The 18,761-nt window shown below is 40.5% G+C and overlaps 2 protein-coding genes across 2 annotated transcripts; both read left to right on the forward strand.

Annotated features, from left to right (window-relative positions):
• The first annotated feature begins 1,706 nt into the window (after window positions 1-1,706).
• On the forward strand, window positions 1,707-3,804 carry LOC6549277. Its single transcript, XM_026980482.1, has one exon. It carries the CDS (start codon window positions 1,707-1,709, stop codon window positions 3,711-3,713), a length of 2,007 nt encoding a protein of 668 aa, XP_026836283.1. The 3' UTR covers window positions 3,714-3,804.
• Window positions 3,805-6,031: 2,227 nt separating this feature from the next.
• On the forward strand, window positions 6,032-7,547 carry LOC6549276 (proteasome subunit beta type-5). Its single transcript, XM_001974382.3, has one exon. The coding sequence runs from the start codon at window positions 6,147-6,149 to the stop codon at window positions 6,990-6,992; it is 846 nt and encodes a 281-aa protein (XP_001974418.2). The 5' UTR covers window positions 6,032-6,146; the 3' UTR covers window positions 6,993-7,547.
• Window positions 7,548-18,761: the final 11,214 nt, after the last annotated feature.

Raw genomic sequence — 18,761 nt, forward strand, 5'->3', positions numbered from 1 at the left:
ATTTAATTACATCATAGAAATAGTAATAGGTGAATACATGTACATAATAATACCGAATTATTTTAATATTACTTTATTATAATAATTACTTTATACTAGAAAATATGTCGTTAGAATATTCAGCCTACGACGTGGAAAATAAATTAAAACAACTTCTTAAAAAAGAATAATAGTCACGGCATCAATTTTTAAATAGTATTTAGCTCATATTACAACGAAATTGACCAAAACATTAATCAAATTCGTTTCTTAGATCAAAATTGATTTAGGACCGAAAATCGTCTTCTAGCACAACTTTTTTGTTTACTGTTTTCACTCACACAAGCAAGTGAATTCTATTATTCAATTAATTCAATTTTATGCGGGCGGGAAGAGAACAATTATTGCCGCCACCAAAAAAGTGGCTGCATAGTGCAAAACCAATGAATGGCCGTTACGCATCTTATTATTCTAGTGTCTTTGTCCATACCATGCCGATTGCAATGGAAAACAAGCCCGGAAGAGAAGTGGAAACTAATTGGGGTTGAGTTGGATGTTTTTGAAAAGAAATCAGGTAAAATTGCCAAGTGATTGTTTATGTTTGTGGGTGCTTGTGCGTCTGTAAACAATGAATATGCATGACTGCCATGAAGCATGCCACACATGCAACAACAGAAATCGAGAAACAGGAAAGGCAACTTCAATTTGCGAAAGTGATATTCTGGTCGGAAGAAAAAAGATGAAAATGCCAACGAGCATTAGAGGTAGATGGCTGGATGGCACACTTCTCGATTGACATGCATAACGTTGATTAATTAATGCCGTCGATATGCCGATGACAGATGCTGGAGCTTCCTCCGCTGGAGCGGAAATAGAACTAAGTCGAGTTTCCTGGCTCTACAGCCTTCGGCAGGAAAGTGAAGAGCAGCTTAACCCGTTTCATTTGCGAGATGTTTCCTATTCGGTTTACACAAATGAGAGTTTTTCGATTGAGGGTGCATTTCGAGTCCTGGCATCTTCACGGGGCTCTTCAGCCGCATAATCCGACAATTAGTAAATGTCAAATTCCCATGCCCGCATTGAAAGTCAAAATTTACAGCCTGCGAATCGCAGTTATATATCATCGGGCGGTTCAAGGAGAAGGCGCCTGTAAATATGCAACGGAAATGGCAGCTACGCATGTGATTATGTTGCCTCTGTCTCCGAGGAGCACACATACATATGTACATATGTGCAGGAAGATGTTAACATTCATGTGCTACATACAAGCTCGCCTGTGAGCGTGGCTGAGTCCTTGGCTTGATTAAAAGCCTTGTCCTGGCGATGAATTGTTGCTGCATACTTTGGAGCGTTTCTGTGGAATATACCTTGTCCTTTGCGGTGGGCAAATTCTCAAGTTTCGGATGCGGTGGTGGAGATGTCCGAGTTCAGGGGTCTTCCACAAGTTCGAGATGTATTAGCTTACATTATTATTATTATTATTCTGAGCAACCTTTTCCAAAATATAGAAAACGTGAACAAAAAAGCCGAACTGAGAAGCATTTGAGTTCTATGTTAAACAAGCCAGTTGAAGTGCTCAGTTAAGATTTGTAAGCCGGCAAGTTGAGTTCGATATCAAAACAAATTTATTTGCTGAAAAAAAATTGAATAAAAATTATACTCGGTGAGAAGTACACTAATATTAGCCCATCAATGAATAATAAAATGTATTTTACTGCCAGAGCAAAATGAATCTAGCCCTGAAATCAGAAACGAAGTCAGGAGCAGCCACTGCAGATAAAATCGAGCAAGATATGAACTTAAAGGTAGCCGACAGATTTGACTGCTCGAAGCTCTACAGTCAGATAGAAAATATGAAAAGTGACTATGATAACTGGAAGAACATGCTCCAAAAGGCCCATTTCAAAGTACAGAACGAGCTTAAACTGTGGGAAAGGACTTTTGAAAAAGTTCAAGAAACTGCAAAAGACAGCAGTGTCGAGACTACTTTTGATGTTAAAAATGACGAAAATGAAATTTTTCTGACTTTCACGAACATGCCCAACCAATTGAAGTGCATCAAAATTATGGACGACAACCGCGTGAGGAGCTTCACTTTACCCGACGGCTTGGAGTGGATTCAAAATAATATTGCAAATCTAAATCAATCATTAAAGAAAATCGACCTTGATCAGAATTATGTGAGTACTCAACAAGAAAAACTCTACGCGACGAAAAAATATTTAATGAATAATCAAAACGCAATGGGAACTGTGGGACAGACCAAAGTGAATGGTAATTTGGTAAAGAAACCTAATGACCCCACAACACTCATGAATCATAGGGAATCGGAACTTAAGGCATTTATGCTAAAAGCTGAAGAAAACAGCGTCTTAATTAACAACTTGACGGAAGAAGTTCTTGTTTTGCTAAATAACCTTACGAGCATGAACTCTGAAATGTTGACAGATTCAATAGTTGATGGTATTAGAAAAGAAATCGACGAGTTCCTGAAAAGATTTGGAGAAGAGAACATAACAGCTAAGACGGATAAATGCTCCAGTAGCAATCCAAGAAGTCCGACAAAGATCGCCCCTACTAAATATATATCGAAAAATACCTACCACACTAAAAATTATTTCAAGGATATGGGATTCATCAAAAAATTGTTGCCTACTGCAAATACACACAAAAGTGAACCAGTTCTAGTCGATTTAAAGGATATTAGAAGGATTCAAATCAAATTGATTGAACTTAATAGAAGCGGTGGCACTAAAAATGGGTTATCTACGAATCAATCGAACCTTAGCGATTTAAGTGACATTCAACTGGGTGATAAGTTTTCTGTTCAAATAATCTCGAGCGAAAGTGATACAAATAAAATTGGCTCACATGTAAGTGAAAGTGCGAACTATTCTCTTCATATAAATTTTGTTATAAATCCTGGCGATATCACCATATCTAAAATTGATTTGGAAAGAAAAGAAAATGATTTTGCGACTGAAGCGAAAACATATGTAACAGAACCGATTAAAATCGGGGCCAGTGTCCAAAATTCCAATAAAACCCAAACTATATTTTGTAAGGATTTAAATACCACCAAATCACCAAAGTGTGATTCGAATGCAATTCTAGATCAATCGACGAGTGAAGCTATAAAACCATTGAACGGCAAAAAGGAATCTGCACCAGATGAAATGAATAATGAATCACCTGAAGGGATGTGCAAGTCAAAATGTGAAAATGACTCGGTTTCATGTCCTCCTAATTATCCTTCGAAAGCGGCATATGAATTGGAAAAATGCTTAAAGCTGATGAGAAGCACGTTAGAATCAATCGAGCTTGACTTTGCAGAAGCAGATAGTGCCACTGATATTGATCCCACTGAACAACGTTCAAATAAAAATGAATTGAAATCTAATGATGGATATTATAAACATTTCAATTCTAGATTGCAAGCTTTTCCCGATCTTTTACGAGACCGTAAACATGAAACCACCGTAAATGAGGAAATCTATGCAGAATGCAACTCAAAACATATTTGTAAAAATGAAAATAGTAACATAAATATAGAAATTGAGTCCGGCAAGGAAAAAGTTAACTCCAGTATTTCGGATAGAAATTTCACGATGATTACAATTCAAGTGGGCAATGATGGTAAAAATGATGATTCTTTTGATCAATCTGCGACTGATGATTTGAAATCTAAAATAAAAGAAAATAAAATCTTTTCTGTGCAAGATATGGTGAAATAATATTAAGGAAGTGGAGTTCAATATGTAAATGCGAATTCTATTACAATTGTATAATATTGTACAATCCAATTTTTATAATAAATTTGATAATCGCCAAAAAGCCTTCATTTTTCTTTTGGATGAAATGAAAATGAAATTCTCGCCGAATTTATGGATAATATGTTAATAGTTATTACTTTTCCGTTATTAAAATTACATTGCACTATGAAAATTACCTAATATCCGATACCACAACAAAAAAATCATCAATAAAATGCTGTTACCGAAATAAAATTATATTAACTTTATTTTCCGAGTGTTTTACCTAATTGACTTAATTTATTCGTGCTTCCTCTCCTGCGAGAAGCTGAGAAAGAAGAGCTCCTTCTATCCAAATCTGAAACGTCATCCCAAATGAATAATTAAACATAATTAGCTCTCATTAAATAGGGTACTTCCCCCAGAGCCGGCCAAAACCGAATTCAAAACGCAGCATCGACCCACACAGTTGGCCAGCTCAGGGGCATTCTGGCCAAATCAAAGCGAATCAACAGCACAGTTAGTTGGGGTCGGGGTCCAAAGTGGGCTGTAGTGACCCCAATAAGTCAACTGCAATACATAAATTTCGACACAGCAGCCGGCCTGGACCAGGTGACAAGCCCAAACCCAAGGACCAGCCTAATTCGGAGGAATAGACCAAGTGTTTGCCATTTCGACTTTGGCAAATAACCCAGAGAATCGTTGAGGAAGAGGCTAAATGGTGGGGGCATTGCTGTGTTTAAGGAATTCCTGATTGACAATGTGGTCCTCATCGTGGTCCGCCCACTTTCGTCGCCTTAGCCGTTGGTCAAGAGCAAATTTGGCAATACAACAAAACGCCTTTAACCTTTGACAGGCCGCACACATTTCAATTGTTAAACATTTTGTGGTCCTACGGTCAGGTCGAACATTAAAATTGATTACCCCAACAATTTGGCTAATGGCTGACTTGGATTTTCAAGCTCCCAGTAGTTCTGTGTTTTCATCTGCCCGCATTCAGAAAAAATATAATTTCATAAGGATATAAAATTAAATATAAATGTGTATAGAATTATAATTCTATAATTAAATAGAAAAACGCTCTAGTCGAGTTTTTCGACTAATAGATAACACTTACTGCGCTAGTGGGATTGCAAAGAAGAAATTAAAATTTTTTTTTGTTTTAAATCCGTAGAAATAGGCAAGAAAAATAATAAAATGAAAATAAACCAAAGACAATTCCAAAGTGTGGGTTTCGGTAGTTTGTGGGCGTTAGCAAAGGCGTGGCCAAAATGTGGTTGGTATTCCGATTAAAATGGTCAAGACTAATAATAAAATGAAAAAATTTCAAATCATTTATCAAAGTGTGGGCGTCACAGTTTATCTCGACGTTTATACGGACAGATAGACCTGCGAAAATGGACAGATCGACTCGGCTGATGATCCTGATAAAGAATATATATACTTTATACGCCTCATTCCAATCTTATCAAAGAATCTAGCATACCCATTTACTTTACGAGTAATGCACTACCTGCAATAGAAGAAAAAGTTTTGGAAAAATGGGAGACTAGGAAGGGAAACTTCTGACTGAAACCCATATAAAAAGCCAAGCCATATATTCTGTCCAAATATTTATACTTGCTTATTTTGGTGGCTATCATTACACTGGCTGTCATTTAATCCGCCTTGGCAGCTATTTAACATATGTTTAGCCCAGCAAAATTAATATAAATGACAATTTCCGCATCGCTCATAAATGTCCGCATCCAATACTAATCGTGTAATCCTTTTTAAATGATTGCACAAACAAACGGATATTAATATCATAAACAATTCACACATGCAACTACACAACATTCGCATGCCGTGTAATTGTGTTTATTGCTTGAGGTTATTTAATATTCAATTTTCGCCTTCCATTTCTTGGGCATATCCTGGGAACGTCATAAAATGCGAAAAACTCATAAAACCCATGGCTAACATATTTTTAATCTGCACATGGGTAAATGCTGCCAAAACCGACCAAACAAAAAAAAAAAAACACAATCCAGCAGCATGAATTTATCACGAGGATATTGTAAATACAAAATTGTTGGCGTGCTTTTTATTGAGTTCCGTTTAGGTGGAGGCTGTGTTGCTGTATATTTTGCATATTTTTTTGTATATGTATTATGTTTTGGGTTCTTGACTTTCTTAGAGAACTTATACTAGTGGTAATGGCTCTGCTTGGGTTTGTTCAGATGCTTGCTTAAATTTTGGGCATTTTGTTTAAGGGTCATGTCTTAAAAAAACTTCATACATGAATGCCAGGAAAAATGAGTCAGAAATGAACAAATTCAACATATTACTGTTTATACTTAACGTGCAGCCACCGCACTTAAACTTGAAATATAACCATTTCTGCAAACGCTTTTTTCTGTGGCTATTTTCACTATGGCCTTGGAAAGAATTTGTGGGATGGATAAGGTGCCATATATGAGAAGCTTTGGATCCCGCACCTCAAAGCAAACAATTGAAGAAATCAGACTCGCATCGAGTAACATGGATAATCCCCTCGCCATAATGGCTCCGCCATTTGAAAATCCTCGCGAACGTGTGAATAAACTGAGTGCCCTAGGTGAAGTGCAAATGGATTGGGACCACGGAACCACAACGGTGGGTTTTGTTTACCAAGGTGGCATAATCCTGTGTGTGGATTCCAGAGCCACGTCGGGAAAATTCATCGGATCCCAGAACGTGCAGAAAGTGGTGCAGGTGAACAAGTACATGCTGGGTACCATGGCTGGTGGTGCAGCGGATTGCACCTACTGGGATCGAGCTCTGACCAGGGAGTGCCGACTGCACGAGCTCCGCTTTAAGGAGCGACTACCAGTCCGATCTGCTGCCAGATTCATCTGCAACGTGGCTGCGGAGTACAAGGGAATGGGTCTCTGCATGGGAATGATGTTGGCTGGTTGGTCGCCCGAGGGATTCAGTTTGGTGTACGTGGACTCCGACGGCCTGCGGCTCCATGGAAAAGTTTTCGCCGTGGGCAGTGGATCCCACAATGCCCTGGGAATTTTGGACACTGACTACCGCTTGGATCTCAGTGACGATGAGGCCTACGATCTGGCTTTCCGTGCAGTGTATCATGCCACCATGAGGGATATCTTTTCCGGGGGTTTGGTGAGACTGTATCACATGGATCAAGACAACTGGAGAAATGTGGCCAATAAAGACTGCCATGAACTGCATGAAAAGTACTCAACTGGACAAGCTCTTGATGATAGCAAGCTTTAAGTAATGCGCATCATTACTTTATAAAAGGGTGACTGAAACCACGTTTTGAACAAACACTTTTGCAATTCACCAAATTAAGACCATAAAATAAATGTTGCTGACTTATTTATTTTCTAATTTGCCTACACTTTTTTAATTAGTGCGCCTTCTGTTTACGCAAATTTTTACTCAATTTTAGCGCGCTTGAAGAATTTCAACCCTTACGACCATTGAAATTGCTAGTCGCTAATCATTTTGCGCTAAATTAAGTGACCTAATGGAATGCTCCGATTTTGTTCCACCTTTTTATTTCTGATATGCGAGGTTGGGTCCTGCCCCCAAAAAGAACATAAAATAAGTAAATTGCCTGCTTTCTGGACATTGGCACAACAATTAAGTTGGCGTTTAAGGCGAATAAAGGACAGGAGCAGACACCAAAAAGAGTTAACAAAAGTCCCTGAATAAATCAATGGCAACAGCATTATTTGGGCATAGAAGGCGTGGAGTGAAAAAGGTTCAAATACTTAAATTTTTCCCGCTTCATGCTTCTCGACCCGGCCAACAGCAGCAATAATAAACAAGAAAGTGTGAAATAAGGCCAAATGGACATACAAATTTGTATGTCCAACACGAGAAACTGGCAGCAGGAAAAGTACGGAAAAATGCAGGCACAGCAATAAAACGCGGCGAGTGCTTTTAATTTGAAATGCTGCGAGGATAGGACCAAAAGTCCCTGAAACTCTTTATTTCTTTTCTCTCTTTCGATTTCCTTTCAAGATATTTTTCAGGATTTGGGACTGGGACGGAGATCTGTGGAGGGAGCACTTATAACGCTTGTGTGGATTACAAATCCCACCGGTGCGATAAAATGGTTTATTTGCAAAAGTTCTCTGCATAAAAATACATAACTAAATAAAACCAATTTAAATGCTGCACACCAAATTGAAAAATAAAGTTCTAGCCAAATGAAGTTCTTAGCCACAAGAATGAAATATAACAATGCGAGTTTGAGGAGTTTATTAATTTGAAGCGTCAGGTCAAGCATGGTAACAAAAAGCTTTTACTTATTTTTAGAAAAATATAGTTTAATGAATTCATTCCAGCTTTAAAGGTGAAAATGTAAATTACTTCACAATTTAATGGTTATTAAGTTACTTCCAAATTCTTCTAGATAAAAGCAGGAGAATTGCTTTTCTGAGTGTGATGATTTGGTAGCCTAATTAGTAGCCTACCTGAAAAGAACGTTTATCATTATCCTCTGGACTGAAAGGCGGATACCGGCTAAACTATAAACTCCGCTGCTCGTGTTTTATGTGCCCGGGCCGTAATAAATGTTGTCATTCGGTCCTTTGCTCCCTTCCCAACTTGCTAACCCATTTTGAAACAAGCAATAAATGTCAGCGGCTCGCTCGAACTGGGCATAAACTACAATGGCCGGCGGATACTTTATTTAACACTTGCATAAACGGACATGGCCTGAGATATCTCCAGCACTCGCCGGATGTGTGGGTTATAAAAAGCGCAGCTATTTGAAAGAATGCTTCGGTGAATCCCTAGAATGGGAGCACGTGGGCACCTCGTTATTTCTATGGGGTGCAATCAAAACGAGCCTAGGTACAGATCCCAAGGCTTGAAAGAGGTGGAACAATAGAAGTGTGCAGCACTGTAAACATTGTATAGCTTCAACACGAATTTGTGCGCAGTTTTTATGTTTCAAGTGCAGTTTCCTTCTCTTTGCGTATCAAATGTGGCTAAATAGGATTGAAACTCACTTTGAAATTCATCTCCCAGTCTCTTGAATCTATTTTCCATCTCCTTTTCTAAGCCTAATGACATTGGATCTTCACGTTTACTATGCTGCAAATGTGACTCCTAAATCTAAGCAAGCCGTCGACACTAAGCCATTGGATTAAAGGACTCGTTGAGTGACTTGGTGACTGAAGTGCGAAAACCAAGCGATGCACTGGAAAAATCGGGACCTTGAGAGATGAGATGAAATCAAATTTTTTCGCATCTTTAATTGTTTAAAGATAAAGGGTAATGTCAATTACATTGAAAGGAAATATGGTAAAATATGGTGTATTATATGTAATATTGTCTGAGATTAAATGTAAATACTTATTTCAGTGAGTGCCCCAAAAGTCAGTGACACGCCCCCAAAAACCCAGCGCCTCCAGCTGCAGGAGCATAAAAAAATATTATGTCAATAGATAAAAGTCAAAGTGGAGACGACGACAGTGAAGACAACATCGTGGATAGCAAACAGCGAGCATTGGCCAAATGTCGCGTGTTCAATTGTGTTGGCCCGGCCTTTTCGGCCTTTCCTGCTGATTTCCCACCCACTGATTTCCGACCCACCGCCCACACCCACCCCTTCTACCCACTGCCACCCACTGTCAGTGTTTATTTTATTGATGTCGCCGCCGCTGACTTTGCCTGTGCAACTGGAGGCAAAGGCAACCATGACAAAGGGGGCAGCGGGAAAAGTGTAGGGAAAGCTGGGTGAAAGAGGGTGGATTCAGGGATGGCTGCGGGCGGGTCAGAGGGCAGCGGATCCCTTCTTGTTTTACGACCAACGAAGCGGCCATAATTGTGCATTCACAGTCACATTCATAGCCACATTCGCATTCACTTGCTTATTATAGGCACTGAGAAATGGCTGTGGCCTGGATGGATTCTCTAGGCCACCGCCTCCTCCTTGCCGGGATTTTCCCGATTCCCTGGTAATTTGCAAGTGATTTATGGGACCTTCTGCTTGGGGGAAGCTGGACCCAAAGCTGCTACCGGGGGCAGCAATTTCCATTTGGCGTTCGCTCCCTGTTTGAAACACTTGATTAGCTGCGATGATTGAACGGTTATTCGTAAATTGAAAGCTGTGTTCTTTGATGGCTCCAAAGATCCTTTGAGCAGGAGCATGTAATTTGGAAGCATTTTTATAGGTGACAATAGAGGTGAAAGAACTTAAAGGAATGCTGCCAGTGCTCAATGACTTAGAGTAACTCTGACTTAACACCAGTTAGCCAGTTGCTTTAAAACTCCAATTAAGTTTCTACCACTCTGGCCTACTTTGGACTTGATATGGCACACATAGAATACTTTGTTTTCTGATTTATTAGCCCCTGCCAACCGCAGGCGATGCCGCCACTCAGCAACACTCCGCAAACCGTAATTTGTGTTAGCCCAAAAACACGAAAAAAACAGTGCCCAACACACAGCAGATACACGGCCAAATGACAGCTAGAAAAAATATTATAAATATAAATATTTTCGGAGCAGGAGCACATGCAATCTTGTGCAATTTTCACGCTGCAAGCGAACAAAGGGGAGTGCATCCAAACGCAATCCCGAGCAGCAACCCACCCACAAACTCGGCCCGGAAAACCAACCCGAGCTGTCAGCGCAAACAGTTGCAAACAGACATGAAGATTATGGTACGTAGGGGGATTCCCAGGGCAGTCGTTACAATGTAGTTACATATAACTGCGAACTGTATGTGTAGTACTTGTATATAGAGTGATTTCCAGATCCTCACGTTTTTCGTTTGTTTGCCGGAGAGGCAAATTTGGTAATTCTGTTTCTAGCACACTCGAAATTATTTTCCCTTTCGAAAGGGGATAAAAAAGAAAAAGAAACAGGAAAAAAGGAAAACTTTTCGAGCTCTTGGCAAAACTTATTTTGGTGTAAGTTGGGAAATTTATTGAGCTTGCCGTTAAGCACTTAAAGTTGGGCTACAGCAAACAATTTTGATATGGGCATTGAGCTTGAGTTTTGCATTTTCCACATGCTTAAACGTAAACAAATTTGTCACTTAGCTGTCTGAATAGTCTTCGATTGAAATTGGTTTTCAATTTGCGAAAAGTTGCTTGAGGGATTTTATTTGGAGCTTTAACCAGCTTTAAGGCGCTGATAAATTGAGTTTCAATTGTTGCCCAAGAATTCGATTTAACAGCTTTCCTCATTAAAGACGTTGCACCTTGCGATCACCGATTCGATTCTAGCCAGGTCACTTCACCTTAAGCACATAAATCCTGGCAGCTTGAGGTTGTTTCCATTCTTCAGACGCCGCCAAGACTCAAAAAGGCCCTAAGCTGTCAACTTTAGCATATTTCGCGCTTTTTTATTCATCCTACTTTGCAGCTTTTCCTTTGTCTTTTTATTTGTTTTCCTGTATCCATGCCACTGCCCTGATTGCTGTTGTGAAAAACTCGTCTAAGCTACTGGAAAAATCGCAAATTTATGTTAATTTTACGTAGACATTATTGTAAATGATGAGCGCTGAAAGGAAATTAAATGAAATAAAATGAAAACTTCTGGCAAGGATGCTCTTTGGTCTGCTGAGGCTTTCCTCATTCACCTATGACTTTTTTCCCTTCTGGATTGGTTTCCATTCCAAAGGTCAGTTGGGCGATTATTCAGAGACGCCGTTTTGCAAATCACCGAAAGCCAAAAAGCTGCCATTGGAATCCACTTAAGAAAAGGACCTGCCACCGAGCCAAAGGATGCACGGACATGGAAATAGGATTTCAACTACATTTTAAGCACGCATGTGTATTTCTCCAGTAGTTTTATCTGGTTTGGTTCACACATTTCATTTGATTTCCCTGAATGGGTGAAAATAAACGCAAAATTTGATAGATGTTCTGGCTGGGCAAATGTGGCGCATTTTCGATTTTCCTTGGCGCAGTACTTTTTACACCATTTTTATGCTCTCGGAAAAGTTTGTTTGTCCGGCTGTCGGTTTGTTTATACTTCACTATCTCTTGCATCCCCCACCATATCCCCTTGGCCTGTCTATTTATTTATTTTCCAAATAAATGCTCGCTCCTTCGCCGTTTCCGTTTTCTTGCCCCGCATTCGTTGAACTCTCAAGGATTGAATTGAATTAAATGGAACAAAGTTTGCTCGCCTCCAACTGCAGCGTTCAGATAAGATTGGTCTGCGGAAGTCGGGGACTTCGGATCGCATATATAAACGCTCCAATATTTGAGCGATGCATTCGGATTTTTGTCGATTTATTATGCCAAGTTATGCCAATGCAGGCAGCCCAATTGATGATTGGGTTGAAAGTAAGGTAAGACTACTTTAAAGCGAAAACTAGCATATGGCTTAAGTGAGAATTTACACTTATCATATTTCATTGGCCCTAAGCTTCTCGTTTGTGTTAATTGTTTTACAATTTCAATACGCTGTGATTGGACTGTTGAAATATAAATTTTTCTTGAAAAATGGATTTTTATGCCTTGCAATCGTCGCCGTTTTAAGTTTTTCCTCTTGGCAAACAAGAGGCTGAAAATTCGCTGGCAGAAATGTGTTTGCTCCTTTCGATTAAACACTTTCTCCGGAAAGAGTCCTTTCTCCATTCCTCCGCCCTTTTGTCCGCCTGTCAGTTTGCCCATCTTCCGTTTTCCGTGCGGATTGCTCTGCTCCTGGCATTGCCATTGCCATGGCCAGGACTTCCTGCTACCGCTCCTCATTGGGTGAGCACACAATTACCTGAGCGTGGTGGGCCATGATTTGCATTGCACTTGAATTATTTCCGTTTGCAATGCTTTACCTTGCCGCAGCGGGAAAAGTGGAAAAGCGGTGGGAAAGGCGCCGGCACACATATGCATAATTTCATGTTCACTACCGCTACGTGGGTCTCATTTAGTTTGCCTTAAACGCTGTTATGGTTTCCCCTCAACATTTTCCGCTTTCCCTCCGCTTTTCCTGCCATTTTTTCTCTGTCTCTATTATGGGAATATCTCCTTGTGTGCAACGTTTCCCCGCCAGAAAGTGTGCAATGCAGCTGAGCTGGCGCTTTGTATGCAGATTACCTGCATTTGGGGCTGAAGTTGGTGTAGCTCTAATGAGGGTAGAAAAAATCTCATAAAATAGAATAAAGCCAACTAAGTCCAAAAAAAATCTGGGGAGCCGGGAAAGGTCCCTGGCCTCTTGCGTACATGTACATGCTAAATTTATGCGCAATGAAGAGTGAAAAGCAATAAGCTCTGCCAAGTTGTGCATGAAAGGGAAATTGGCATTAAAATGGGCCCGATGGCAGCCCGTCGATTTGGGTTGGTATTAGCGCAGAATATGTTTATTGAATTTTAGGCGGCGAGTATCGGCAAACTTATGAAAAAGCCCTTTTTCTATAGTTGTCACCAAAGGAACAGAGGATCGAACGCCTGACCTCATCAATTTAAAAACAATGACGCTATTATAAATAACTATATTAAATATTGTCACTCGCAAAACTTCCCAAATTTTCAAAGGGAATATGGTAAGGAGTAGTCAGATACAGCATCCGCTGCTTAAAAGGTAATAATTATATATTTTTAAAAAATTAACTCCATATATATAGTACTTATGTGTTTTCAGTGTGTCACTCCCGGTTTTTAATAGATCATTTTGTACTCGTATTTTTCCTTTGTACTGCTAAATATCTAGGCCACTAATGGGCTTGATACCGATTTTAGCATCAAGCCCAATTTATGGACGGAATATCTGACCAAACGCTAATTAGCCGAGCCTTTTAATTAAACACTTGCATTGGGATGAAGCTCTGTGCGTTTTCAACTTTTGTGCATGGCAAACATGGGGTTGGCTTTTTATAATCAACACGAACGCTTCATTAGCTATGGGGTTAGCAATCCGCACAAATACGGCAGAAACATATGGATTTTAGGGATAGTCATAGGCAGAGATGTGTTTGCATTCGAGTGGTTGCGGTTTTTAATTAGTTCTGATTTTGATTTCGATTCGGGTCTTCTGCAATCAACAGTGCATGTTCTCAAACGAAGAGAGTCCTTTCGTGGCAATGAGCCGCGAATTGGACACTTGGCATTTGATTGCGGTCCTTTTGGCCAGGCTCCTTATTTGCAAAAGAGCTTTCTTTTTAATTAAAATTATTAAAGCAAACAGGCAAAGTTTGCACTACGCAGTGGTGCTGCGTTGATTAAATTTTAGCCAACCAACGTAGCCTGAAAGCAGGCTGCAATAAATATATGAACTGGCCTTCAAGCTAAAACCAAGCAAACTATAATTAATACGTAAGCCTAGGCATTTTTGGCACTGCAATCTGACATTTAGTTGGTTGCTTTCTAATGTTGGACATTGTTTGGTAGTGCTCTCTGCATAGTTTCGCTGTTTTTTGGCAGCCCAATTGGCCAAGTTCCTATGTCCTTGACCTGGAAAGCCGCGTAAGCTGCCCATAAATAGCCTCTGTTGATTAGTGACCCTGGACGGGGGCTCAAATTGGTTTTTAAAAATGCAAAGGCCGACCCTGTCGGTGTGGTTTTTTAATTATTCTCCGACATAAACTGACAAGTGCATTTCCCACTCGAAGTGTTCGATGCATTCTCGCACTCTAGGGCAGCCAGAAACCCTTAGTGGCATGTTGCCTTTCGGGAGCTGTGGAAAATCGCATGTTGTGGTAATTAATATTCCGGCCTGCAAAATATTTATATTCGCACGCAACGGAAGGCGGTCACTCAGTCAGTATTTCTTTCAGTATTTCAGACTTGAAAAGAAACAATTACCTCACTGCAACGTTCGGTGAGTGGCAATTATAAGTTGTTCGTGTCTGTTAATTAAATGTGTCCAGCGAAGACATTTAATAGGCTTCAGTTATTTACAAAGGCACAACATGGCGTATACGCGATCAAGGAGGAGGCTTAAGGGAAGCTGCCAGCAGCTTAATCACACAATTTCACATGAAGCATGGCTTTTATGTGCTGAAAAAACATACAGCAGTTGAAATATTCGATTATTTTTCCGCTCGGCCGGCCTTTATACAATTTCCTTCTGTGAGTAAGCAAGGATTAATTAAGTGCCTCGTTCGCTGTCTGCATTTCCTCATCGAAAGTGTGAAATTTCGCGCCCATGTCAGGTGCTGATGGCGGGTCTTCAGTTGATCGGCGGGCAAACAAACGCTAATTAGGCATTAAGTCGAAGCTGGCAATTAATCAGCTGAAAAGTGTCCATAAAAGCAAAACGTTTAAGTGTTACCCCGCAGTGTCAGACGCAAAGTTTTCCCCACCGCCCATCAGGTTTCTTCTATTTTTCACACCCGCAGCCGACACGCGGTTTTCCGGCTTCTGTTGAGGTGGGCGCCGTGAAAATGGGAAACTCACGTGGCAAGTAGCTAAAAACTAAACAAAAGGCTTTAATGGCAGTCGTTTGCCAGACATCCCAACTTACCAGGCGTCCCCACAAGCGAGGGTTGCCTATGGGATATGTGGGTTGCTTTACTACTTAAAGGGCTTATTAATTATTAACGAACAGGCAACTTTAATTACTGTGTTGAAACATACTTTTTAACCATTTAGCTCCAGTAGTAAATCAGGGTATCAGTTGTTCTGGCCATGCCCGATTTTCCCTATGATCGACGAGATCTCAGTAATTATATAGGATTCTCCAAAATGTTCAACAATATTTTTATTTTAATATATTTTGCTATTTTTCTTGCCAATTGCTATACATATTTAAAAATAGTCTTGAAATTTCCTTCTCGCTCTCCCGCTCCCATTTTTCATATACATCAAACAAGTTTCGGTGACTTTAATATTTCATAGCAGCTTTGAACATTTTCGAGAACCTATCAGATTAAAAGTTGTCTGAAAGAAAATTTGAAATCGGCCCTCCCTAAACATGCAGCTGTTGCATTGTAAATATTTGCATACGTGTTGCAAAATTAGTTAAATAAGCATTTATTGTTGTTCTACACTAAGCTGCTTGCAGCGTTTGTGGCGCCCCAACATTTGAATTACTTTTAATGTTTGCTCCGCCGGGAAGTTCGCGTCTTCCACTATTAACAAAAAGGTAATTTCCCAGCAAATTGACATAAAAGACTGTGTGCCGGGTAAAAGTTTGCCTGCTAAACTTGTGTTGTTTAATTTTTCGGGGACCGACACGCCCGCACACCGAGCAATTCGCAGAGACAACATCAAAATTTATGTAAATGAAAATTGCATTGCATAAGCCCCCAAACGTAACGTATACGCAGCGTGTGCAGCCAGAACCATTTTGCACGTAGTATTAGCGGCGCGCTTTCATTATTTGTGCCATCCTTTAAGGCCAGGTCTCCAGCATCGAGCCATTAAGCCAGCCTTCTGCCATATTGCCCAAGGTACATATACTGTACATGGTGCAGATGTATATAGCAGTAGGTCTATGGCTGCTTTTGCGGCACTTTTCCCTTAGTTTTCTTTATTGGTTTCTTGGGCCATGCAGCCGAAACTTTCAACAAGTTTGGCTCGTGGCGGTCCAAAGGGTTCACTTCTGTTCTCTTAGCGACAACATTTTCAACTGGATGCCATCAACTTTAATAGGCGCCAAATAGGAAAGGACCAACATGTTAGGTTAGTTTAAGCGGCGTGGGCGGAAAGCGTTTTCTTTCGTTTTGGTTTATTGGAAAGGAAATCATAAAGTCCCTAAGCCTGCATAAATTCGAATCTCTCATTGTACTGAAGCTTAAAATATAAAATAGGTTTCACGGATATGCTAATAAGTAGGTAATGATTATAATCTCTTTTTGAAGGCTTAACTTTCTCCTGCATGTATGCAATTATAGCCAACAAACACTAATTGAACTCAGTTTGCAGGCCATTACAGCTGGTATTTAAGCTGGAATCCAGAGAGGGCTTTGCCAATTATCCAACCACGAAGGGTGGTTGTCCGGCTGGGGCAACCACTTAATAAGCCCGCCAACTGGCCAGTGCTGCCTCATTTTCCATTTTCCATTTCCACTTTCCCCATTCCTACTCGCGTTCCCAGATCGCTGACAACTGTCCTAGGACGGGGGATTGTATCAAATACACAAGTAAATTGCTTCATTTTCGAATTTCTGTCATTGCCGACGTGCTCTCTCTTTCGTTCTCATATATGTTTGGAAATCTATTCGTGCCACGAATTTCATTTTCAACTTGGCAGCTGCACTGTTTGTTGTTGCCGAAGTGAGACGTGCAACGGCTGCCAGGCAAGTTATTAAAAATGTCTGCAGTGGCTGCAAAAAGGAGCTCAGATATAAGTACAAGCAGTACTTATATTATATGTAGAAAAAAAGACTGATGAAAACTGCAGGCAGAGGAAAATTATTTGCCACAAACTTGCTGAGCCGAGAGTGCATGTCGTGCCACATAATTGTCCAAGGAGAGTGCGACAGTAAAAGTGCTTTGATTTCCGACATTGAATTGACTGCACGCCCCTTTAATTACCACTGGCACATCCTTCAATTAATAAATATCTGGGAAAGCCTCATAAACAAGTGGGAATTGCACTGCGTATGCGCTTAACTAAAAAAACACAAATTATTAAACTTAATTTATCTCACACTTTCGAAAGCAAATAACAAATATTTAAGTTTGTGTATTATAAAATCTGTTAGCTTGTTTATTTGTTAAACAAAACTGACTTTTATGCGATTATTTTATACGGCTAAAATTATTTTCCCACATTTGTTTGCACAGCATAATTAATGTTTATAGAAGCGGTGTTTCAGTTTCACCATTTAATCGCAAATGTGTGTCCATTAACCCCTAATTTTTTCTCACTGCACGGGCTTTGGCAAATTGAATCTTACGTAATGCCATATAAATCGAGCCACCTTCATATGAAATTCACTTACAACGGCAGCCAGTGGCAAAGAAAGAATTGCAATCGAAATTACTTTTAGCTCTCGAACGAGAAATGCAATTTGCATTCAGGGCGGCTGAAAATGGGGGTGTCTGTGGATGGTGGGGCTATGGGGCAAAGGGGTCATGGGTGATGGTCTTTCATGACTGTCGATGCATCATCAGTGCTCAAGTATGTGAACTTCCTCGGCTACTCGGAATTACGGAGCCCCTCCTCCATCAATTATGCTGCGAATTTCTTTATTACAATTATCTCGTTGTGCTCTTGGGCCTCCCTTCGCATTGTTCCCCTTCCAACGTCATGGAGCACTCGTGTGTGGAGGACTCTTCACCGATGGGTTCTCTTATTTCTTCGCGATGAGCCAGTGATACGGCAGAGTCCCTGGGAAATTGGTTTTAATTTTGCCACTTGACGTGGCCGGCACTTGTCGTGGCATTGACTCCCATTCCCCCACTCTGCCGGCTCCTCCGGTGTCAATGTCTCGGCTCTCGATTTCAGGTGAGTCCGATTTAATGAATGAAGATTGCAGGGGTTATGCGTTGGCTCAGATTTATGCGTAATGATATTCAAACAGGTTATTTATTGACTTAAGCCGTGAGTCTTTGGTTGCAGCTTTGGCTTTGGCTGACTCTATTTGCTTTCCCGACAAACCACTGGATAATTAAAGCATCAAATGCAGACAAGCCAGTTCCGCAGTAACATATCGAATGCGACAATAAAGTTACGATTCTAGCGAGTCCCTAGGAAAATTATCTGGTGTTAGTGTGGGCTGATGGCTGTTACTTCTGCCACTTTGGCTATGACACTTATTATGTATTTAGTTTACAATATTTGGCCCTTATCCAATCCTCCCAAATAAGACATAGTAGTTTCCATCCCCATATTTACTCAGTTTCCGTTCACTTGTTAGCCGAATGCGCCCTGAGTCAAGGGGTATTAACAATGACCAAGTCCGATCCAGAGATAGAACACATAAGCGCCGTCACACTCGAGCAGCAGAACCAGAGCTCCAAGACACTTGGACGGACGGAGATCTCGGCAGGAGACGAGCGACGAGCAGGTGTTCCAACTTATTCATTAAAAACAAAAAGGAAACAGACAGGGACAGGCAGGAGAATATAGAAAACAGCTTCAAGTGGGTACGAACCTCAGCCAACACCCCGTTTCCTTCCAAGT

This window comes from Drosophila erecta, unplaced genomic scaffold (genome assembly GCF_003286155.1).
Source record: "Drosophila erecta strain 14021-0224.00,06,07 unplaced genomic scaffold, DereRS2 tig00000092-arrow-pilon, whole genome shotgun sequence".
Taxonomy (NCBI): Eukaryota; Metazoa; Arthropoda; class Insecta; order Diptera; family Drosophilidae; genus Drosophila; species Drosophila erecta.